The sequence below is a fragment of the Callithrix jacchus genome, chromosome 7, assembly GCF_049354715.1.
Source record: "Callithrix jacchus isolate 240 chromosome 7, calJac240_pri, whole genome shotgun sequence".
Classification (NCBI taxonomy): domain Eukaryota; kingdom Metazoa; phylum Chordata; class Mammalia; order Primates; family Cebidae; genus Callithrix; species Callithrix jacchus.
The window spans coordinates 19786657-19812391 of record NC_133508.1 but is presented as its reverse complement, the minus strand read 5'-3'; the positions used below and the strand labels follow the sequence as shown (position 1 = coordinate 19812391).

The window sequence follows — 25735 nt, the reverse complement described above, 5'->3', positions numbered from 1 at the left end:
CCAGATGAATTGTATAACAATAACAAGAATCCTCATTGCTACAATTTACTGAGGTAAGGTCATTGTTGCATGTTATTTGAAGTAACTTATTTCTTATAACTACCTCATGAAGCAAGCCTGTTCTTCCATTTTAAAGATGAGAACTTAGATTGTGTCTTGTAGATATTAAGTAACTTGCTCAAGATAGACAAGCTAGTGAGTGCTGGTGTTGAGAATGAACCACAGCTCTTAAAGCTTTCCTCTAAGGCATAATTATTAATCCACTGTCCCATTTTTATTGCTGACCTAGAATTAAAGCTCTATCAGAACTCCTAGTTAGCCTAAGGAAACAAGTATTTCCAGATAGAGTTGATGTCATTCTCTTCAAAAGCAAAGAAATTCTATTAGTCTATGAGATATACTATGATTAAATATACAGTTTCTATAAGGCCTTTGAAATATTTAGGACAGCTGGAATATCCAAATTATTATCTTATAGACTCCTAGTTATCTGGGAATCTAGTTGAACAAAAAAAAGGATATAGTCACTTGTATGTATTTGTGTGTATATGAGATTCAATCAGCTATACACGTATTGCCATAAAATGTATCTATTTTCAAGTTTGTTTTAGTTCTCCACAATTTTTACAATGATCTATGATTATAAAACATTCTAAATTATTTTCTCACCATATTTCAGCAATTACATGTAGGAAAGGTACACACATTCTCACACAGGTGATCAAACATTTTTTAAATACCAAGAAATTTAGCTGCACAATTACTTAGTCGATGTCTGCCTGCAATGTGTTTTTAATTCACAAGATAATAATTTTGGAGGCTAGAACTAGAAAAATATAGCTAAATAAAACATTTTTTCTTATAAATAGTCTCAACAGGGGTTCTTTTTGTTATAAAATGAATCTAATGAGCACACATTTTCAATTAATTCTTACCAAAAAAAAGAAATCCTGAACTTAAAATAACTGCCAGATGACTCAAAAACACATCAGAAAGTTTTCTAAATACTCATTTTCCCCAATAGAGAATTGCACATTTTAAACAATTTGAATAATTTTCCTTGAATTGTAGCTGATTTACCTTTTAACTTCATATGCCACACATCAAATCTGAAACTGTGTGCTGTAATAAAATTTGTCACCATGTAGATTACAGCCATCACTAAATAGTGTGAAGCAATAATGCCACAGTTGGACAATATAATGAACAATTAGGAGTGCTATACCGGAACTTACCAGTGGAATCCAAGTCCCTGAACTTTTTGAACTTGTGCAACTTATCGCTTTGTTTTCAATTTTATAATCCCAAAGGTCAGATGCACTGCAGTCAAAAAGGGAGGGCTGGAAGGTTGCTTGGAAGTCACAATTATCTCCTGAGTTGGCTTCCATACTGTCAGATTCTCCCATTAAAGAATCACTAAAGAATTCCTCATTGCTTTGCTCTTTAGCATGATAACGGAAAGAAAAATGTCAAATAACATGCCAAAGTGACCGTCAGCTCGGGGCATGCTTTTGAAAAAGTGGGAACGAATAGGATAAAGTTTTCACTGTCATAATGGTGAAGAAACTCAGATAACCCAGAACTCAGGATTAACTCTGGAAAGTATGGTCTGGGTAAAGCACCACAACATAATGTTCTTTTTTTTTTAATCAATATGTTATATGTATGTATTTTAATTGTACTTTAGGCATTTTAAAAAAATTTATTTATTATACTTTAAGTTCTGGGGTACATGTGTAGATCATGCAGGTTACATAGGCATACGTGTGCCATGGTGGTGGTTTGCTGCATCCATCGCCCTGTCAACTACATTAGTATTTCTCCTAATGCTATTCCTTCCCAATCCCCTCACCCACTGCTATTCCTTTCCTAGGCCCCCATACCCCAGGCACCAGTGTGTGATGTTCCCCTCCCTGTGTCCATGTGTTCTCATTGTTCAACTACCACTTATGAGTGAGAACATGTGGCAATTCCATTACTGGGTATATACCCAAAGGATTATAAACCACTCTATTATAAAGACGCATGCACATGTTTATTGTGGCACTGCTCACAATAGCAAAGACTTGGAACCAACCCAAACACCAAACAATGATAGACTGGATAAAGAAAATGTGGCACATATACACCATGGAATACTATGCAGCCATAAAAAGGATGAATTCATGTCCTTTACAGGGATAGGAATGAAACTGGAAACCATCATTCTCAGCAAACTGACACAAGAACAGAAAACATAATGTTCTTAGAAAACAGAACACAACGTAAGAATTAGGAAAAATCTAGGAAGGGAAGAGATGAGATAGAAACCACACTTGTTTCAAAATCTGCCCTGGGTCCATATTAATAATGTACATTTCTCTTTCTCCTACAGGTTCTATGAGGCACAGCTGTAGTCTAGTTGTAGTCTTCACATCACAGAGTCCTACTCTTTTTTTATTATTATTGTGGTAAAATATACATCACATAAAATATAACATTTTAATCTTTTCTTCTCTTTTATTTTTGGAGACAGGATCTTGCTCTGTCACCTAGGCTGGAGTATGGTAGTGCAATCAAGGACCACTGAGGTCTTGACCTCCCCAAGCTCAACTGATCCTCCCATCTCAGCCTCCAGAGTAGCTGAGTGCACACCACCACAGGCGTGTGTTTTGAACTTGTGCAATGTATTGCTTTGTTTTCAGTTTTATAATCCCAAAGCTCAGATATACTGCAGTCAAAGAGGGAGGATTGGAAGGTTGCTTGGAAGCCACGATTATCTCCTGAGTTGGCTACCATACTGTAAGATTTTTTCATTAAAGAATCACTAAAGAATTACACCTGCACAGCATCAAACCCTGCTCATTTTCTACATTTTGTAAAGATGGCATTTCACCACGTTGCTTAGGCTGATCTCGAACTCCTGGGTTCAAGCAACTTGCCAGCCTCAGCCTCCCAAAGTGTTGGAATTACAGACATGAGCCACTGTGCCCGGCCCATTTTAACCATTTTTAAGTGTATAGTTCTGTGGTATTCAGTATATTGACATTGTTAAGCAACCATCATCACCATCTATCTCCAGAAGTCTTTTCATCTTGCAAAATGGAAACTGTACCCATTAACACCACCTTTCCATTTCTCCCTACTCAACCCCTGGCAAACAAAATTCTACCTTCTGCCTGTATGGATTTGAGTACTGTGGTAACTCATATAAGAGGAATCATACAGTGTATGTTTGTGTGTGTGTGAGTTGCTTATTTCACTTAGCATAATGTCTTCAAGGTTGATTCATGTTGTAGCATCAAAACCATTCATCTGTCAATGGACACTTGGGTGGTTTTCAGCTTTGGGCTATTGTGAATAATGCTGCTGTGAACACAGGTCTAAAAATACCTGTTCTTTGCTTTCTTTTGGGTACATATCAAGAAGTGAAATTGCTATATAATATGGTAATTCTATCTCTAATATTTTGAGGAATTGCCATCTGTTTTCCAAAGTGACTACAAAATTTTACATTCCCACCAGAAAACCACAAGTGTTCCAATTTCTGCAAATCTTCATAACTATGTCATTTTCTAGGAGATTTTTTGGATGGTTATAATACCCATCCCAATGGGTGTGAAGTGGTATCTCAGGACATTTATATATCTTTTTTGAAAAATATCTATTCAAGGTCTTTGTTCATTTTTTAATCAGGTTATTTGTCTTTTTGTCATTGCTGTTTGAGTTGCAGTTCATTTTATATTCTGACAGCAATCGTTTATCAGATATATGATTTGCATATATTTTCTACTACTCCATGGAGTGCCTTTTCACTCTGTCGATACTATCCTTTGATGAATAGTTTTTAATTTCAATAAAGTAAATGTATTCGTTTTCTTTTGTTGACTGTGCTGTTGGCGTCATTGAATAAATCTTTGCCACATCTAATATTATGAAGCTTTTCTCCCATGTTACTAAAAGTTTTACAGCTTTAGCTCTTATATTTAGATCTTTAATCCATTTTGAGATAACTTGTTGTATATAGTGTAAGGTAAGGGTCCAACTCCAATTATTTTACTTGTGATTACCCAATTTTCCCATTACCTTTGTTAAAAAGACTGTCCTTTCCCCATTGGTCTTGGGTTCCTTCTCAAAACTGACTTGACCATATGTTTGAAGGTTTATTTCTGGGCTTTCTATTCTATTCCATGGTCTATATGTCTGCTTTTATGCCAATACCACACTCTTAGGTACTGTAGCTTTTTAATAAAGTTTGAAATCAGGAAGTGTTAGACCTCTTACTTTTTTCTTTTGCCAGATTTTTTTGTTGTTGTTATTTGAGATCCATTGAGATCCTACATGAATTTTAGGATAAATTTTACTACCTTTACAAAAGAAAAATTATTGCAATTTTGACTGAGATTGCACTGAATCTGTAGATTGCTTTGGGTAGTACTGAAATCTTAGCAATATTAAATCTTCCAATCTATGGACACAGAATATCTTTTCCATTTATTTGTACCTTTTTAAATGTCTTTCAACACTGACAGTTTGCAATACATAAAATTTTTGTCTCCTTAGTCTAGTTTACTCCTCATTATGTCATTCTTCTTGATGCTATTGTAAGTGAAATTGGTTTATCCATTGCATTTTTAGACTGTTCATTGTTATGGTACTAAAATGCAATTCAGTTTTGTATGTTTGTTTTGTATCCTGCAACTTCACTGAGTTTTTAAACTAGTTTTAACAGGTTTTTTTTTTTTAGAAAAAATAGAATCTTCATGTAAGATCATATTGTCTATGAATAGAGATAGTTTTACTTCTTCCTTTCCAATTTGAATGCCTTCAAATCTTTTTCTTGCCTAGTTACATGGTCTAAAACTTTCAGAACTATGCTGAATAGAATTGATAAAAAATGGGCATTCCTGTATTGTTCCTGATCTTAAAAGAAAAGCTTTCAGTCTTTTACCATCAAGTGTGATGTTGGCTGTGGTTTCTCATACATGGCTTTTATTAACTTGAGGTAGTTTCCTTCTTTTCCAAGTTTGTGAGTGTGTTTTATCCCTTTGAGGAAAACTACGTGATATGGGTTGGATGTGTGACCACTCCAAATCTCATGTTGAAATGTGATCCCCAATATTAGAGGTGGAGGCTGGTGGCAGGTGTTTGGGTCAGGAAGGTGGATCCCCTATGAATGCCTTGGTGCTCTCCCCATGGAAATGAGTGAGTTCTCACTGTTAGCTCACAAGAGAGCTGGTGGTATAAAGGAGCATTGCATCTCCTCCCCTCCCTTGCTTCCTGTCTCACAATGTGACACACCTACTCCCCCATTGCCTTCTGCCATGAGCAAAAGCTTCCTCACAAAAAGCCAAGCAAATGCTGGTCCCCTGCTTCTACAGCCTGCAGATCAACCTTTTTTCTGTAAAAATTACCTAGTCTGAATGATTCTATGACAGCAACACAAAATGACAGTATTACACTGTCACAAAATTTTACATACAAGTCATTGTATTGTTCTGGAAAATAATTTCTTTCATTTAGATAACATACAAACATATTTTCTTAAAGAATGATTTCCTTTACTCTCAAATGTAAAAATGAGTGGCCAGTTACTGAAAAGAATGAAATGAATCTAAAATATTCCAGTTAAATACAAGTAAAATTTCAGAATTCTCAAGAGGAAATGTCAGTGAAAGACTGCTATTATTTGGCTTGGTGATTTAAAAGTATTAATTCGTTTTTATTAAGGATATCTTTGTGATCATTTACATTAAACTAATGTTAACATTTTCCTTGACATAGAAACAGAAAAACCCTAAGTCACAAAGGTATATTACGGTGAATTGAATGAGTACTGCTAGAGCTCACATCAGAATTATCCAACTGGATTTTTCAGTTGGATTCTTGTCATATGTAGTTGCCTCTATCCTTAAGTCTTGAGAACATCTTTGGCAAGAATTGTGTCATCACTGGTATCTCTATAAATGAGGAAAGGATTACCAGACTGTGTTTCAACTTTATTATTGCCTTAGGATTAGTAACCTTCAAAGGAGAGGTCTTCAGTGTTTGCAGGTGTCTGATGATATTTGCAGAAATATTAACAAGGTATAGCATTCACTCCAGCTTACAACAGTATTCACTCAAGTATTATAAGTGTCATATGGCTGTTTACAAATAATTTTCTATTCCAGAGAAGCAGTTTGGCCAGAGATGTAATGACTTTTCAGTAGTTTCTATAAGGACAAATACAGGGCCCTAAATAGAAAGTTTAATATCTTGCATGGACAAATTTTTCATTAAGCTAATTCATGAACAAATGAACTCCTGACATTTTTTTTCCCAAATAGGTTTTCAATCTCTCTCAAAATAAGTAAAATCTCTTTTCCAAATTCAATCAAGCATTTCAAGACTTACCCAGTGGAAAGTCACAATTATTTCTGGGTAGTAGAGAACATTATATTCTATTCATATTTCTCTGATGGAAGCTTATTTAAAAGCTGAGATTCGAGGACTCTGCCTTCATAAATTTGATAGCATTCGCAACAGAATGCCAGCCTTCTCTCAGAATTCCTAGCCAAGCCTACAGTGTCAACATGGTAAATGAAGAAATAATGTTTATTTACAAACCTTTTTGCTTATAAACAGAAAAGTGTACATGAGATGACAAGCATGGCAGGAGGTCTATCTTTGTACAGATATGGGCTCAGAAGACATTTTGCTTTGGAGGAAAATATTCACCACTTGATGTTGCCAGATGTCTTTGAAATCTTCAAAGGGAGCTCATAAACTGAATACTATTCTTATGTGATATCAATTTGCACACTTGAGCCACAAAATAGGAGGAGACTACATTGTAAGACTGAATAATTTTATCCAGTTCCATGGTGAAAGAAAACAATGTGACTAAATATTCCTCCATTCACTCAATCAGTAAACCAGTAATATCAGCCAGTCTATGTAATATTTATTGACTCTAAGTGCCAATCAGTATTCTAGAAGTGGGAGAACTAGATACATTTTCTGACCTAATGGGGATTCTATCTTGCATTTTCACGGCCTCCTTAAAATACCAGATAAACTGTTTGCAACTCTGGAAGAATGGTATCATTTCATACAGAACTATTTCTTTTTTTAATTAAAATCTCACTAGGGTACATGACCCCACCAAATTTTCCCTAATCGTTATTAAGCATCTTTTATTGAAATTGTGATAAGAAACGCTATAAGATAGGTCAAAATAAAATTCCAGTAAAGTCTTAGTTTCTCCCTAGGATAAAGAAACACAAACTTCACTTACCAGTTGTTAAATCCTCAGAACTAAGGTTTTCCCCCAGAAAAAGATTCATGGAAACATCAATTGCTTTTCAGACTTGATAGTTGCTGCTTCAAATGGTGGTTTTACACAAATACTAAATTAAAAAAAAAACTTAGCACACACTGAATTGCTTTTATTTCTGTACACATCCACATTTCCGCATTTAGTGGTCCTAAACAGAAAGGGGAAAGACGCAGCAATTTGCCAGGAGGTCAAGCCTGCCAATTTTGGGGATCTGCTGTGCACACCGGGTTCTTTTTTTAATCCCTGCTGAGGGTCCTGAGAAGCAGCAGCAGCACCAAAACCAAGGCATGCACCAGATTACAGGTCACATGACACTGTTCAAGGTACATGACCCCACCAAATTTGCCCCAATCGTTATAAGGCATCTTTTATTGGAATTGTGATAAGAAACCCTATAAGATGGGTCAAAATAAAATGTCAGTAAAGTTTTAGTTTTTCCCTAGGAGAAAGAGTCACTGTGCAGCCAATTTTCAGCATATGCTGAGAACACTTCTGTAGTTCAATGCTTTCATGTTTTCACAGGCAGGAAGTACTGCCAGTTCTGTACATCATACCCAGAGATGAAAGACCAATCCCCATTACTTATGGTTCATCTTTTCTTTCATATTTCCATTGACCGTTATGACACAAAACAGTCTACAACTAGGAAGCAATTATAGACACCAAAATATATTAAAGAAAATTATTTCTGTTACACCACTGTGTACACCAGCATCTGAGTCATACAACAATTGACAAGAGTGAAAAGTTCCTAATGGTATTATTTGGCATGAGAAGTATTTTATGAAGATTGTTTTCAAAATAACAGAAGGAATTTAATAGACATAGATCCCAAAAGAAAAATAAAAGGCATACCCAGTTCAAGGTCTCTCTGAAGTCCATCTATGGGACCAAGATTAAAATCAGCTCTTTTGGAAGAAAAATAGCATTGAAGGAAAGAGAAAAGGTAACATAGAAATAATTAAAAGCATTGAGTAATAATAATAAAACAGCATTGAAGGAAGGAAAAAAGGGAGCTTAGAAATAATAAAAAGCTTTAGGAGGTATGTTTATTTTAACTAAAATAAATGAAGAAATTCCTAATAAATACTCATACCATGGAATCATTAGTTACAGGTAAGTACTTGTAAATTTCACATGCTATACCTTGCTCACTGGAAAATTCTCAGAATCTACACCCCTAACAGTTTCAACAAGGAGTTAAATGTGTTGTTGTTGTTGTTGTTTGACTATAAATGTAAGAATTTATTTCTGGTTTCTCAATTCTATTGTTTATATATCCAATTCTACTGTAATGCAATTTTTTTTAAATTTTCAACTTATATTTTAAGTTCAGGGCAACATGAGCAGGATGTGCAGGTTTGGTAATGCAGGAAACATGTGCCATGGTGGTTTCCTACACACATCAGCCCATCATCTACGTATTAAGCCCCATTAGCTATTCTTCCTGATGCTCTCCCTCCTGATGACCCACCCCCCACAACGTAACAACAGGCCCCAGTGTGTGTCGTTCCCCTCTCTGTGTCCATGGGATCTCATTGTTCAGGCCCCACTTATAAGTGAGAACCTGCAGCATTTAGTTTTCTGTTACTGTGTTAGTTTGCTGAGGATAACAGCTTCCAGCTCTATTCATGTCCCTGTAAAGGACATGATCTGGTTCCTTTTTATGGCTGCATAGTATTTCACGGTGTAACCACATTTCTTTATCAGGTCTATCACTGATGGGCATGTAGGCTGATTTCATGTCTTTGATATTGTGAAGAGTGCTGCAGCACATCATACAAGCTGCTGTGCCACTCTAGGATCTTCAGTGTAGAAAACTTTCTGACAAACCTTAAAGTCTTTTTTTTTTGAGATGGAGTTTCGCTCTTGTTACCCAGGCTGGAGTGCAATGGCGCGATCTCGGCTCACCGCAACCTCCGCCTCCTGGGTTTGGGCAATTCTCCTGCCTCAGCCTCCTGAGTAGCTGGGATTACAGGCACGCGCCACCATGCCCAGCTAATTTTTTGTATTTTTAGTAGAGATGGGGTTTCACCATGTTGACCAGGATGGTCTCAATATCTTGACCTTGTGATCCACCTGCCTCAGCTTCCCAAAGTGCTGGGATTACAGGCGTGAGCCACCGCGCCCGGCCAAACCTTAAAGTCTTAAAAACGGTGTTTTTCTTTTTTCTTTACCTTCTGCTCTGTGACCTCCCTCTGGTCATTGCCTCTAGGAAAGTTACAACCATTATAAATGAAATACAAGGAAAAATAGATGGTCCAATTTTTACTAAGAATTGGTCCTTGAATAGCTAAGATGTCTAAATGATGGAGCGCATAGGCTTAACTCCATAGAACTAGAGTCGGAAAACCATAATGGGAGAGTGAGAAGACCCCATCCCTGGGAGGCCACACAAGGATAAGGGGTCTGAGAAGAGGGCAGGAAAGATGGGCATGACTTTGCAGAGGGTAGACTAGGGGGAAGAGACCAGAGAGGAAAAAAAAGGTCCTGGTTTCCAGAAACCACATCAAAAAAGAACTGTGTTCACCTCGTGTGATGGTTAAGCAACTTCTAGGCCTGCATCAGGGAGCATGATGGAAGCTGAGCTGAAACTTGCAGACAAGTTGTTGTTTTCAAAGAAACACTAGCAGAGAGGAGCCACATGAGCTCCTCTTACCGCTGTAAGATGAGGTACTTCCATAAAAACAACCACATGGGGCAGAAGGCTCACCAAAGAACCATAGGTGGATACTGGTGGGTACACACACACGCACGCGCATACACATGATCACACAAAAGAGAGCCTGGACAAAACAAAATAAAAAGATTGACACCCAGATGGGCAGTTGTGATGGGGAAGGAAAAGTGCCAGACTCTGAAGATGAATAGGACTGGACAATATGTGGATTTAACCCTGCTATATAAACACTTCATGCTGATATTGACATAACTTCAATATTTTATTTTACTAGCAAATTCTCAATTTCCTGATTAAAAAATAACATTTGGCCGGGCATGGTGGCTCATGCTGTAATCTCAACACTTTGGGAGGCTGAGGTGGGTGGATCATGAGGTCAGGAGTTCGAGACCAGCCTGGCCAACATACTGAAATCTTGTCTCTACCAAAAATACAAAAATTAGCTGGGTTTGGTGGCAGGCACCTGTATTCCTAGATACATGGGAGTCTGAGGCAGCAGAATCACATGAACCAGGGAGGCGGAGGTTGCAGAGCTGAGATCCCACCACTGCATTCCAGCCTGGGCAACAGAGCGAGACTCCATCTCAAAATAAATAAGTAAAATAACATCTGCAACAACAAAGAAAGGAAAACAAAACCTCTTTCATCATTTTGAGGAAAAACATAGAAATAAGAAAGAAAGGTAATCCTGTTACATGGCATATATTCCTAACATTTTCTTCCTCTCATTTCTAGAATAAATACAATTTCTAATAGGAAGGCTGTTTATTAGATCATTTTAAAATATCATTTTACCCTTATTATAAAAAGAATAGATGTAGAGATCAGTGTGGTGCCTCATGTTTATAATCCCAGCCCTTTGGGAGGCTGTAGTGGGAGATCAAAAGTTCAAGACCAGCTTGGCCAACACAGTGAAACCCTACTCAAAAAACAAAAAAACAAAAACAAAAACAAAAAACATTAGCTGGGTGTAGTAGCATGCACCTGAAGTCCCAGCTACTCAGGAAGTTGAGGCAGGAGAATCACTTGAACCAGGAGACAGAGACTGCAGTGAGCCAAGAGCATGCCACTGCATTCCAGCCTGGGCAACAGAGCAAGACTCCGTCTAAAAATAACAAAACAAAACCCCAAAAACAATAGATGGGATTTTAGAAAAGTTGGAACCATAAAGATATACCAAAAATAAAATGGTATATAAGCCCAACACGTAGAGATAATTCTGTCTCATATTATACGTGCAGTTCCATACTATACCTTTAAGTACAATAAATATATTGATGTGTAATCATGGTTTTTCCCATAACAATATATCATGAGCATTTTCTCATTTTTAAATAGCATTAAAAATTATGACAGATGGCTGCACAGATGTCCATATTATTGATGCATCATAACGTATTTAAATATTAACCTAATATCATAAAATTAGATGACTTCCCATTTCTACCATATTAAACGATACTTTGAGGAGACTTTTTTCATGAGCTCATTTTGTTCCTTAGAATAAATTTCTAAAAGTGAAATTACCAGTTAGAGGGCATGCACACTTTGAAAATCCTCTTTCATATTATAAAAATACTAAACAAAAAAGGTAGGGTTTATAATTCTCTTGCCTGCAATAGTATCTGCCTTCCTATATCCTTCCCAACAATGAACATGCTTTTTTATTTTTCATATTTATTTTATTTTTAAAATATTGGTAGCTTTTTGTTTTCAATTGTGATTTACAACTAGTAGTGAAGTTGATAACTTCATCATATGTGGTCATTTCTCTGTGTGTGAGTTGTTTTCAAGAACTTTACCTATATTTCTATGAAAGAAAAATGTATCTTTGATTTATTGACCTGGAAAAGAATTATTGGTCTGCTATATCGCAGACATTCTTCCTCCTTCATTTTACTTGCGATGTTTCAATATAGTGAAACTTTTAATTTATACATTCTAATTTATTGACTTTTAAAGTTTTCTTCTTTCATTTAACATTTACAAAGGTCTTTCCCATCCCAATACTTACTCAACATCAATATTCAACAAACATACTTTGAAAATCTACTATATATCAAAAAAGAAAGAAAGAAAGAAAGAAAGAAAGAAAAACTTGCCTTGACTTTCAAAGCTGATTATTAGGGGCAATACAAACTATGGCTTCATTGTTAATATTCAACATTTTATCTTTAGAAACTTTTGTTATCTGGAGCAGATAAGAAATGTATTTCATGAAATTGCCTGATACTCATTTATTGTATGTAATAAGAACGGCATGGTATGGTGGTTAGTATTGGCGGTTTCAGGATCAGATAGAATTGTTTGTGAATTCCAGCTCCTCCATGGAATAGCTCTGTGTCCTCTGGTATTTTATTTTACCTAGTCTAAGATTCGTTTCCTCAAGCTGTAAAATAGGAACAATAATAGAACTACTATTCCTACTATTTTTGTCTTTGGTAAAGATTAAACAAGACACTGGATGGAGATCATTTAACAGTGCTTGGCATATAGTAAGTATGTATACAAATCAGCTGAAATTATTATTAGCCATTTTGCTTTCTCAACTAATTTGGAATGCCAACTTTATTTGTTAAACCCATTACAGATATGCTTCATATTTCTAACAATCATATTCTTTTCTAGTTATAAACTTTCATATTTTTAGTGTAGTTTATATGCTACGCTATTATTCCTATTAATGAAACTGTTCTCTTTACCTTCTCCCTTTTTCTACCTATTTATCTCTCATTTTTCTAGAAAAACTTGCAAGATATTTTCTCAGGTTCCAAAATTTATCCTTGTTAGATTTTATACTAGAATATAATTAAATTGATTCCATGAAAATGGACCTATTCCCAGCATTGAAACATCCCATGAAGAAGCATAGTCTTGTCATGAGTATTTTTTTTGTACATCTGTATTTTTTCTGATTTTCTTCAGATAGGTTCTACATATTTATTTTTAGATTTCTTGCATAGATAATTATGTTGTAATATAAACTGAAGGTGTGTTTTCCCTAAAATTCATAGTTAAAACCCTAATTGCCAATGTGATAGTATTTGGAGGTGGGGCCTTTGGGAAGTTATGAGGTCATGAGGGTAGTGCCTCCATGACTGGATTAATGCCCTCTCAAGAAGAGCCACAAGAGAGGTGATCTGTCTCTGTGCCATGTGAGATCTTAATAAGAAGGCAGCCATCTGCAGACCAAGAAGAGGGCACCAGCCACTGAATCTGCTGTCACCTTGATGGTGCCAGCAACTAACAAATGTACTTAATTACCTATCAGTAATTTTCTTGAATGCAAATGTATTGAATTCATCAAAAGACACAGAGTGGCTGAATAGATAAAAACCCATTTTATGAGACCAGCATTACCCTGATAATAAAGCTGATAAGGGCATTTAAAGGATAAAAATACGAGCCAATATTCCTGATGAACACAGATGCAAAAATTTTCAACAAAACATTGGCCAACTGAGTTCAGCAACACATTAAAAATCATTCAGCATGATCAAGTAGTACTTATCTCGGGAATGTATGTATGGTTCAACATATGCCAATCTAATAATGTCATACGCCACATTAACGTAATGAAGGACAAAAACCATTTAATCATCTCAACAGATTCAAAGAAAGTATTTGAAAAATTCAAAATCCTGTTATAATAAAATATTTCAACAGATTACATATAGAGAATATACAAAAAAAGCCATATGACCAACATATAGCAAACATCATACTTAACAGTGAAAAGTTGAAAACATTTTTAGTAAGATCAGGGACAAAACAAAAATACCCATTCTCACTATTTATTTTCAGCTTCATACTGGAAGTCCTAGCCAGAGCTTTTAGGCAAGAGAAGGAAATAAAAGGCATTCAGATCAGAAAGAAAGAGGTAAAACTGTCCCTGTTTGCAGACACGTCATCGTACATGTAGAAACCCAAAAAACTGTTAAAGCCAATAAAAAATTCAGTAATACTGAAGGATAAAAAACAGCATACAAAAATCGATAGTTTTTCTATATACTAATAAGAAACTATCCAAAAAAATTGAGAAAAAAATCCCATTTACAACAGCAACATATAAAGTAAAAACTTCGGTATAAATTTAATTAACAGGCTGAAAGATCTGCATTCTGAAAACTATAAAACACTGAGAATTCAACCGAGGGAAACACAAATATATGAAAAGGTATTCCATGTTCCTGGATTTAAAAAATTAATATTGTCAAAATGTCCATAGTACTCAAAGCAATCTATAGAATTAATGTAACCCCTATCAAAATTCCAATGTAATTTTCACAGAAATAGGAAAAAATTTAAATTCATATGAAATCACAGAAGATTCCAACTAGTCAAAACAATCTTGAGCAAAAAGAACAAAGCTGGAGGCATTACACTATTTGGTTTCAAAATATACTATAAAGCAACTCTAATCAAAACATAAAAATAGAAGAACAAAAACAGACACACAGACCAAAAGAACAAGCTAGAAAGCTCTGAAATAAAGAACACTTTTCTTTTAACTTTAATTTTCGGTTCAAGGGTACATGTGCAAGTTATATAGGTAAATTGTGTGTCATGAGAGTTTGGCATAGATTATTTTGCCACCCAGGTAATAAGAATAGTACCCAATAGGTGGCTTTTCAATCCTCACCCTCTTCTCTCCCTCTAGTCTTAAGTAGTCCCCACGGTCTGTTGTTCCCCTCTTTTTGTCCATATGTACTCAATGTTTAGCTTCCATTTATAAGTGAGAACATGTAGCATTTTCTTTTCTATTCCTGTGTTATGTATCGACCCACACATTTGTAGTCCACTGATTTTGACAAAAGTGATTTTGACAGAAACACACAATGGAGAAAGGAGAGTTTCCTCAGTAAATGGTGTTAGGAAAACTGGACATCCATATGCAGACAAAGAAAATTGGACCATTATATCTCACCATGTAAAATAACCAACTTGAAATGGATTAAAGACTTAAATCATAGGCTTTAAACCATAAAACTTCTACCTGTAAATGTTAAGATGGAGGAAAGTTCCATGACATTGGTATGGGCAATTATTTTTGGCTATATCCCCAAAAGCCCAGGCAACAAAAACAAATTAGACAAATAGGACTGCATCAAACTAAAAAGCTTCTGAACAGCAAAGATGACAACAATGTAAAGACAAAAATTCACAAAATGGTAGAAAACATTTGTAAACCACACATCTGATAATGGTTGACGTTCAGAATATACAAAGAGCACAAGCAACTCCATAGCAAGTAAATAATAACCTGATTTAAAAGAGGACAAAGGATCTGAGAAGACATTTCTCAAAAGAAAATATATACAAATATTCAATAGGTACATGAAAAAAACTCTCAGTGTTACTAATCATTATGAAAATCCAAATTACAACCACAATGAGATATAATCTCCTATCTGTTAGAATGGTTTTTACCAAAAGCAGATGAAAGACAACAAGTGCCGCAGAATGCAGAAGTAAGGGAGCAGCACCAAAACCAAGGCATGCACGGGATTTAAGGTTGTTTTTGGTCCAGTTGTCAGATTCCAAACCAAACCCCAGTGGATTGCAAGGATGACCAAATGAAAACTCTGTTTAAGACTTCCTCAATTTTTAAAAACAAAAGCAATTACTGGAAAGTAAAACAATTAAGAGGGATCATGTGTGCTTATGAGTATCTTCATGTGATCTTTCTCCAAGTTCAACCATCAAGGACTCTGAGAGTTGGCAGGTCTGAGTAACCCTGGTGACTATTCTTTTCACCTTATCAAAACCTTAGCTGAAAACAATGGATGAGCCAATGACAGCAGAGGGTGGCAGGGCTGAGGACCCAATATTCATTTCCCAGGCTGATGGACATGAAAAAGTACAATTCTAAAACTAAACAAGGGAGGTTTTCCAACCTTACCTGAGGGCTTCTGGCCAAAGCAAGGAAGTGTCATGAAAGCTGTTGGGTGGTGATGGTGCAAAAAGGATTTCGAAGAGGAGGATAGAAAAAGCAGCATCCCTCAATAAAGGTGGGGGAGAGAAGATATGGGGGAAGCTCTGAATTCCTCACAGAAGGCCAATCTCAGAGAGGAGTGGGGGGATTACAACCTATGCTTTGGCCAAGGGCAGTAGTAGAGGAGCGTGGGGACAGGATGATGGCTTTGAAAGGGCATCATTTAAGACTTAAAGAAACGAGGGGTACAGGCAAAGCACCCCTCACACCCAGCTACTGCTGGGACCTGAAACCTTCACATGTATTCTAACAAGACCCCCAGGCTAGAGGGCTGTTGTTGCAGGGAGAGAGGGAGGTGGGGGAGGGGGAGGGAAGAAGACAGAGACCCCAGCAAGGTGATTGTGTATGTGTCTTCTCACAGTTGAGTTAGATGTGCTCCAACACTTATAATAGGAATCAATTTAAGTAGACTTTCTTGATTCCAGAAGTTCAACTATGTGGACAGTGGTTACACTTGACAAGATGATTTATTATAGCACAACTTATATAATTCAAATGGACAAAAAAATTAGTATCATTTACAGTATCTTAAGATAAATTTCTGGCCGGGTATGGTGGCTCACATCTGTAATCCCAGCACTTTGGGAGGCCAACATGGATGGCTCACAAGTTCAGGAGTTCAATACTAGCCTGTCCAATATGGTGAAAACCCTTCTCTACCAAAACTCCAAAAATTAACTGGGTGTGGTGGTGCATGCCTGTAATCCCAGCTGCTTGGGAGGCTGAGACAAGAGAATCACTTTAACTGGGGAAGCAGAGTTTTGCGGTGAGCTGAGATTGCACCACTACACTCCAGCCTGGGTGACAGAGCAAGACTCCATTTGAAAAGATAAATTTCCTTTGAATGACAAGTTCCCTTCCAGTAGACTTTGAGGTCTACAAGATATATCTAGAAAATTTACTATTGTGGAAAATGAAGACTACTGAAATTGAATGGGGGGAAGGGGAAGGGCCTGTGGTTTTTCCTTCTGATTACTTGCTGTAACACAGTCCTTCAGGTGGCTGAGGGAATTTCACATCTTCTTTAGACATCATTAGGTGCCAAAGTGCTTGCATGACAACTTTGATGCTATATGAATTCTGCGATTTTTCTAGCACTGACATGGCCCTTGGATGCACCACTCCATTAGAACTATTAAGTCCATTCATATTAATTTTTGTTACAAATCTTACAAAGGGGGTGCTTCTGGGTATTTAGGTCCACATGCTATTTTAAGGCTGTATAATTGGTTTTCACAAATTCTTAGAGGCCCAATTATCATCCCTATCCATCTTGTAAATGTCATGTCTTCATCATCTTCTAGACCCCAGCTAATTGTCCCACCTCCTACTTCTTTCTGGCCTTCCTTGAGTTCTTCCAACAGTCAGAAATTATGAGCAACTTTGACTCCCAAACCTGTGGTGGCTGACATCTTGAGTCGCTGTGCAAGAACTTATTTTCAAAAATGTATTAATAGCATCAGATGCATCAGAAATTTAACTTCAACCATGCCAACTTCATTTAGAAAAGTTGACATATTAATCTATTTAAAGGTCACACAAGTTGGATGTTAAAGGGAATACTGATTTTTTTTAAATATGGCTACTGTAAATCCTTACAAAGTTAGTTAAAAAAAAAAATCTAATCTATAAGTTTAGCATCACAAGTTTCCATGAGTGAAATTGCTTAGCTATTATTTCTTTATAATATTTTTCTTCTAGCATGATATACAAAAGAAATTCATGCTTTAAATTGATTCTCAATTTTTGTCTGCAGATTCTCATCCACATTTTAAATAAAATGCCAAAGTGGAAACTTCTCAGAAATCAAACGAAAAGCAAGAAGACCAAAAGGTGACCTCTCCATGTAACATTTAAAATGAAATCTGTTTATTTGATAGATATATGCCTTCACTTCTTTCCAAGGCTGTAAGTTATTAGAATTTTTCATGCAGCCAAGACCTTTCCTACTCAGCAGCTTTCCAATTCTTCACATTAACCTTTTCTCTGAAGCAGGACCATGCATGTTATCACAGCCAGGGTATTGAAAAAGGCTTCATAGAGATTAATAATGGAAGGGACTTGGCACTGCTTGTCAAACCAGCCAAGTTGTTCCTCTTTGCTGCTCATCAAGAAATAGTAAGTGCTCTTCCAGACAGGCCAGAGCAAGGGGCAACAAGCCTACAGTTAGCATCTCTAGGGAAATAGGACAAATACAAATGAATTCTTGCCCTTGGCTGTACTTGGTATTGAATGGTTTCTGAGTAGTAACAGCATGACAGCTATCCGAAACTAAGAGAAAAATATTAGCCTGTTTCATTCTACAGAGAAAAACATTTTCAGTAATCACTTTTCTTGTTTTAATGTAATAGCAACTGAATATATAAATGGAAGGCAAACAATGGCAAAATCAAATACATAGAACCTCATTTTAGCAGAAGAGAATGAATTCTGTAAACATGAATTGATATTTTATCTGAATAAAAAAGAAGAAGATATATGTTTGAGTAAAGTGACCTACAATAATAGAATTCGTGCCTCTGGATAATTAATTGCACCAATAGCTACTATGAACCAGCAATGAGCCCCTGGTATAAAAATGTCGTTTTTGAAGGGCGATTGTGTGTAAGAATGACACTAGTCTCCATTGCTGAAAGAGAGTGTGCCCTCAAGATTTCATACTGCAGTAGAAATGACAGGAATGTGTGTGTTGCTACCCATGTCTTCTCTTCATAAACTTCTTCCTGTTTATTAGTGATCTCCAAGTATGCCATGGGGCATTTTCCCACCTGCAAGAGTTGCTTTATCTCATCTCAACCTCTTATAATAAAATAAAGGTTCAAAGTCACACAAGATTTGGGTCCCAGATGACTCGTCCAGGACGTAAATCTAGGTCTTGCATTCTCCAAAGCTTGTGCCCTCCTACTACTCTGAAATCAAAGGACAAACGCCAGAGTTGTACTCCATGTGCAGTTGGTACCAACCCACCTGGAAGCAGTGTTCTGTCAATGAAAATAAAATCTACTGATCCAATCTAGTATTCATTTCAAATATTTCCACATAGTTAAGTTCCACTTAACCCATTCATTTCCACCACAGCATTTTATAGCTACATTAAAGAGTTCTTTTGAATTTTGTTTCATTCACATAACATCAAAAGCTACATTTTTGTTTAGCACTCCTTCATAATCAGTGAAAACTGACTGAAAATATATTCCATCGGGTTAAAATCTTCATGATTTGATAATTTTTATATATGGCTTGTCTCTTTGGTAAACAATATATCTTAGTTTCTGATCTACACTAAAGGCCTGTAAAATAAAATCCATACAGAGCCAGGTATCTAGCCAAATCTCTCAGACTGCTCAAAGGCTCTGGTTTCAAGATGTACAGGAAACTAAAATTGGAGAAAGGTGAATGTCACTTACAGTGCCGTTCATCACTGTTGTCTCCACACTGATCTGTGAAGTCACAAACACAGTCAGGAGGCAAGGAGACTCCACTATCACACTGAAAACTTTCTGTTCCTTGCCGAGTCAGCGCAGAAGTGAAAACACAGGTAATCCAAAGGAAACAACAAGCTTCATTCATTGGGAATGCCAACATCCTGTCCAGGAAGAAAGGCATTCCTTGGTATTGTCCATTAGAGATCAAGCAGTGGTAACAAGTAAGTCCATCATTGGAAACATTCTTTTTTTCTGATATTCTTCCTTTCCCAGATTTGCTTCTTCTAACTGGATACTATTGGTGACTATCTGCAACTCTAACAAATTACTCCTCAGGCAGTTAATTTACTCTTTCAGAGGAGTGACTTTAGAAAATATTTAACTTGAGTAATTGCATTGCTTTTGTATCTAGCTAACCATAGATGATTATTGCTCCCTGTATGCCATATTTACACAGTTTAAGCCTTTACAGTCATGCTATCTCCTGAAAGACATTTGTAAAATATGAAAGCCAGGAAAATAAATAGGAGGGGAGAGGAAACCATGATAGAGTTATAACTTGCATAAACATGGTCTGTGGTAATTCCTATACTCACTTAATCAAATTCATGTAATTTAGAACATTATGGGGAACACTAAAACATACTCAAAATTTCAGGCCCAATTATTAGAACTGCTCTATGAAAATAAAATGCTTATCCATTATTATCACCTTGCTTGTTTTGTTTGTTTGTTTATAGCTCACAGGTGCTAGTAAGTGCTTCTTGAGATAAATTATAAAATACAGATTTTTAAAAGTTGAGGGGACATTGGATGTTATTGTTAATAAATCATATAACCCAAGGAAGTTATGGGGTATATGTGAGAAAATACGGTAAGTTGGTGTAAGAAACTAGAGTTCAAATATCCTGCTGTTAAGCCTAGTGTTCCCTCTCCTAAAGCACAAGAATTTACCTGCCAATTCATCATAATTGACTTTTACAAGTGAAACACGATTTCAGGATGCATATTCAGAACGAACAATATATTGAAGTTGAGATCACACAGACATATTAATTACAAATCTCATGAAGGTGAATATTATGGAAATTGTGTGACGTTGAATGTTCTGTTTATATTTGATTTCTTAAGGGCATGTTAAAGTTCTTTTTCAACTATTTTAATTTCTACAGTATAACCACAAGACACAAAAATAATTGGAGAATGTAGAGTGAAAGGACCAGAGACCAGGAACAGAAAAGGCATCAGAATTTTTTAAAATGTTCTAAAAATCACTCATATTCTAGGGAAATATATATATATATATGGTATGGACATTCTGGATTCTGGGGGGCAGGGGGACAGGAACCCACAATTCCGCCTTACCTCTGAGCACTCCACATAATCTAACATTGTATTGCACTGTTTCAGTCCTGTTTCAGAAATTCCTTCTTATCTCTCTGTTTTACAAATAAATGCTAATAAATACCTCATCCACCTCTTTTTGCTTGTCCCTTCAATGTTGACTATCGTTATAGTTCACTTTTATGTTTCCTTTTCTCCTAAGATTATATTAATACTTTTTTCTAGGCTCTCTCTTCAGTCATGATTTCAAGTATGATCCCTTTGTTTTTGTTTCCTCAATTTATATCTGCAATCCTGATATGCACTTATTCCTGAGTGTGCACACATGCGTGCACATGCACACACACACACACACACACACACACACGGGCACACACACTCTAATTGACACATCTACTTCAACAGAAATCTAAACTCATCTTCCTTTTCCCCACCAGCCAAACAGCTCCTATTCCCATGCTCCATATTTCAATGAATGGAACCTTTCTTCTGTTCAATTATCCAAGTAAGGACTGTCTATATTGTTCCTGAACTACTGTCACCTATCCTACCTATTAATACCCTGGTTGGTATTTTTTGTATTTCAGTTGAAGACTCTATTCATTCTCACCTCAGCACGTTTCTAGTTCTCACAACTTATTTCCTGGTCTTTGGGTAAAGTGACCAGTCTAAAGCACAAATCTACTTCTATTTATTTCCCGCTGAAATCTGTATAACTGTCATACTCTGAATGCAGCTTACAAATACAGCTTACCTTGCAAGGTTCAGGGCTTCCTTATGCTCTCAGCCACAGCCTTATGCAGTGACTGTACTGGCAGTTTTCTAAACATGCCATCTCTCAACTCCAGATCTGAGATCCCTTCCCCACACCAATCATCAGCTTAATCATTATTCTTTATTTTTCATCTCAGGAGACTTTCTTTAAGGTATCGGCTGATTTACTCAGGCTGAGTTATATTCCATTCCTAGGTTCTCTCACGGGATTCAGTACTTATTCTTGAGAGAACACCTGAAGGTCCAGTATGGTCATTGTCTCCTTATGTGATTCCTTCAGTATCCTATGAGAATGCAGCAGACTGTGCATTCGATCTCTAGACTTGCTTATCCTACAAATATGCTGCATTGTAACCTATGAGCTACATTTCCCCCTTTTCTTCGGCAATCCTGATAAACACTGATTTGTTTTTTACATCTGTATATTTGAATTTCCACATACAAATGAGATTATGCAGTAATTTCTTTCTGTGTGGCTGCTTATTTCACTTAGCATCATGTCCTCCAGGCTCATTCGCACTGTGGCAAATACCAAGATCTTGTTCTTTTCAAGGGCCAAATAATATTTTATTGTATATATCTACCACAATTTCTTTATCCATTCATCTGTCAGTGAACACTTAGGTTGTTTGTTTCCATATCTTGGCTTGTGAGCAAGTGTAAAGATCTAATATACAGGTCAGGCACAATGACTCACGTCTGTAATCCCTGCACTTTGGGAGGCCAAAGCAGTTGGATCATGTGAGGTTGGGAGCTCAAGACCAGCCTGGCCGACATGGTGAAACCCTGTCTCTACTAAAAATACAAAAAATTAGCTGGGTGTAGTGGTACATGCCTGAAATCCCAGCTACTCGGGAGGCTGAGGCAGGAGAATTGCTTGAACCCAGGAGGTGGAGGTTGCAGTAAGCCGGGACTGGGCCACTGCACTCCAGCCTGGGCAACAGAGTGAGACTCTGTGGAAAAGAAAAGAAAAAGCTGAGGCGAAGCAAGGTGGGGCAAGGTGGGGCGAGGTGGGGTGGGGAGGGAAGAAAGGAAGGAAGGAAAGAAGGGAGGAAGGGAGGAAGGGAGGGAGGGAGGGAGGGACTGGAGGGGAGGGGAAGGGAGGGGAGGAGGGAGAGAAAAAGAAAGAAAAAGAATAAAGAGGGAAGAAGAAAGAAAAGAAGCAAAAGAATATAAAGAAGCATGTGAAGATACAGAAACATTCTAAATTCAGGTCTCCTAACATTTTTTGTTTGAAAAAAAAATCACATATTTTGTTGCTGTCATCGCTGTTTACTGCCTAGTTTCAGCCAGTAAACTGCTTTATTAACTGTTACTACCTACTAAAAATAACATTTCTCTATGATGTTTCAAGTGTCATTCATCATTTAAACAAGAAATGAACTGGAATGGTGGCATCCAAAGTAACTCTGTGTCATCCAGTAGTCTAATATTTTATAAAACAAATTTATATTTTGTTTCTAAAAGATAAAATTATTTTCACTGATAAATCTTTATCACTTTTTCTCTAAATGTACCAGAGGGGGCAAGGAATAAAGGAATAATGATAGCACCTAGGGTTGTTTTTATCTAGTTTATTAAGGAAGAAGAAGAAAGACTGATTAGATTCTAGAGCTCTAACACTGTGCTGGTTGCTTCATAAACACTGTCATTATGTCTGATGTTTCCTCCTTTTTTGTTCTCTCCTTTTCTTTAAAAACTAACATTCAGGCCGGGCACTGTAGGAGGCTGAGGTGGGCAGATCACTTGAGGTCAAGAGTTCGAGACCAGCCTGCTCAGCATGGCAAAACTCTGTCTCTACTAAAAAACTAGCTGGGTGAGGTAGCACACAGCTGTAATCCCAGCTACTCAAGAGGCTGAGGCAGGAGAATAGCTTGAACCCAGGAGGCAGAACTTGCAGTGAGCTGAGATTGCGCCACTGCACTCCAGCCTGGGTGACAGAGCAAAACTTCATTTCAAAAACCAAAACAGAGACCAAAAAAACCACCAATATTCAACATATTATAGTAAGCGTTTGTCCAAGAATACGTAATTATTAAATGTAAGAGTTTAACATAAACCCAAGACAGAAAACATACCCACATGTTTTAATTGAATTGTATTGGTAGTGACTTTTATCATGGATTATAAAGCTCCCAATTGAGACATCCCCAAGGCAATAGATTCCAAAGTAACCATGTAAACCTATTAAAGACATGGTTTCCTCTTGTATTAAAAAGAAAATGAGCACCTATTTTATGCTACATATTGGAGACAGGTAAAAGGAAGATAGAAAAAATATAGTGAGTATTAAAGCCATGTCCCTGATATTAAAAAATTTTAAACACAGGGAAGGAAGTATCAAGGCACTTGCAAAATATGTACACACATTACTTATAGTTTTGTCAAGAATGCTTAATTACATTTCCTGTTTTTTAAAAAGCCAACTCAGTAACTACAGAAAAGCTGTATGTTGGATGGAATGGGATATAAAATACTCTTAAATGTATAACCAAATGCTGAGCTTGCAAAATGTAAAGCCAGTTTCCAAAGTTGAAAAGGAGATTGGCGGATATAGAGGTGACACAACAGAGAGTTTACTACTAAAACATCATGTTCAAGAATATTTTAAACAAAATTCCAGGATTAATGTAAAATAAGCATTGAATAAAGGTTTGAGATGCAAGAAGAAATGCTGACGAAAGCCTGGAGACACATTTTTGAACTGCAGAAATCCAGAACACTAAATCTTAAAAGATGAACTTGGAAATGTGATAAAAGGACTTGAACCTGCATAAATGGAGAATTAGAACGCATATCTTGCATAAGCCAGAGGAAGAATTTGCTAGGAAAAAATTCCTGGCACCTTTAACAAGGAACTTCAGGACTCCATAAATTATATCATCTAAATAAGAGCCCAAGAGAAAGGTTAACTGGCATACAGGAAGGAAGCCTCTACCACTCAGAGCCAAAACAATCAAACAAGCAGAGGCAGAAATAGACACTCAAAGACTGTCCACTGGCATTGTGAGATAGATAATATAAAATAACTATGTATCAAATACTCTAAAAGATTAAATTTTAAAATTATGCACAATGAACAATAAACTAACAAAATAACCAACCATGATTTTGTTAAATAATTAAAAATATAATTATTGAAAAGAAAAATAACAAAGAAGTGAACACAGAAAAAAATTGATGTGAATATAGCACTTAATGAATTGCAAGGTTGATACAAATAAACTACATGAAATGCAACAAAGATGTATAGAAAATATTAAACATATATAGCTTAAGAAACCTGGGACATAGGCCTGGCACAGTGCTCACACCTGTAATCCCAACACTTTGGGAGGCCGAGGCAGGTGGATCACCTGAGGTCAGGAGTTCGAGACCAGCCTGGCCAACATGGTGAACCCCATCTCTACTAAAAAATACAAAAAGTTAGCCTGAGGGTGGCAGGTGCCTATATTCCCAGCTACTTAGGAGGCTGAGACAGGAGAATCACTTGAAGCCAGGAGGCGGAGGATGCAGTGAGCCAAGATAGTGCCATTGCACTCCAGCCCGGGAAACAAGATTGAAACTCTGTCTCAAAAAAATAAATACATAAACCTGGAACATAGAATGACAGGTCTAACATATGACTACATGACTACATGAAGTTGACGGGGGAGATAAAAGAGGAAAAAGAGGCAATATATGTTAATTAATATATAAATGTATATTATAATATTAATTATAAATATGTAATTAATCTATTGATTGATGTGCATTAACATATTGCTCATTATGTGAATAACATATAATATATGCCTATATAATATGAATATATATTAAACTATATATTTATTTATGTATTCATTATATTAATGGGATTAATGAAAATAAAAATTTTCCAGAAATTAAGAAACCATGAACTCTAAGATTCAGAGTTCAGAATAAATTTTAAAAATATTCAGCTACATACTTTGTGGTTAAACAGAAAACTCACAAAGAAAAGAAAAATTCTTAAAATCAACTAGAGAGACAAAACATATTACTGACAAAGAAATACTATTTAGACCAGCAATTAAATTCTCAACAAAAACCATGTAAGCAAGCAGATAGTGGAATTATGTTTTCATACTTATGAGAAAAAAATTACACTTGGATTTAAACGAAGTACCTAACTAAGTGTTTATTCAGAATAGGGAACAAAATAAAGAAATTTGGGGACAATTAAAAAGTGAGAATGT

General features: G+C 36.4%; 1 protein-coding gene and 1 pseudogene across 3 annotated transcripts in view; both read right to left on the bottom strand.

Moving 5' to 3' along the window:
• The window catches only part of MALRD1 (MAM and LDL receptor class A domain containing 1), a 619714-nt gene extending 599995 nt beyond the window's left edge, over positions 1–19719 (bottom strand). For all 3 annotated transcript variants that reach the window (XR_013520422.1, XM_078332925.1, XM_078332926.1), the window contains exon 1: positions 19383–19719. Coding sequence is in view for 2 of the 3 variants with exons in the window: in XM_078332925.1 (XP_078189051.1) it covers positions 19383–19581 (199 nt within the window). In the remaining variant the exon portion in view is untranslated. The remainder of the gene's footprint in view (positions 1–19382) is intronic.
• On the bottom strand, positions 16609–17502 carry LOC100400894 (ubiquitin-conjugating enzyme E2 variant 1 pseudogene; annotated as a pseudogene).
• Positions 19720–25735: the final 6016 nt, after the last annotated feature.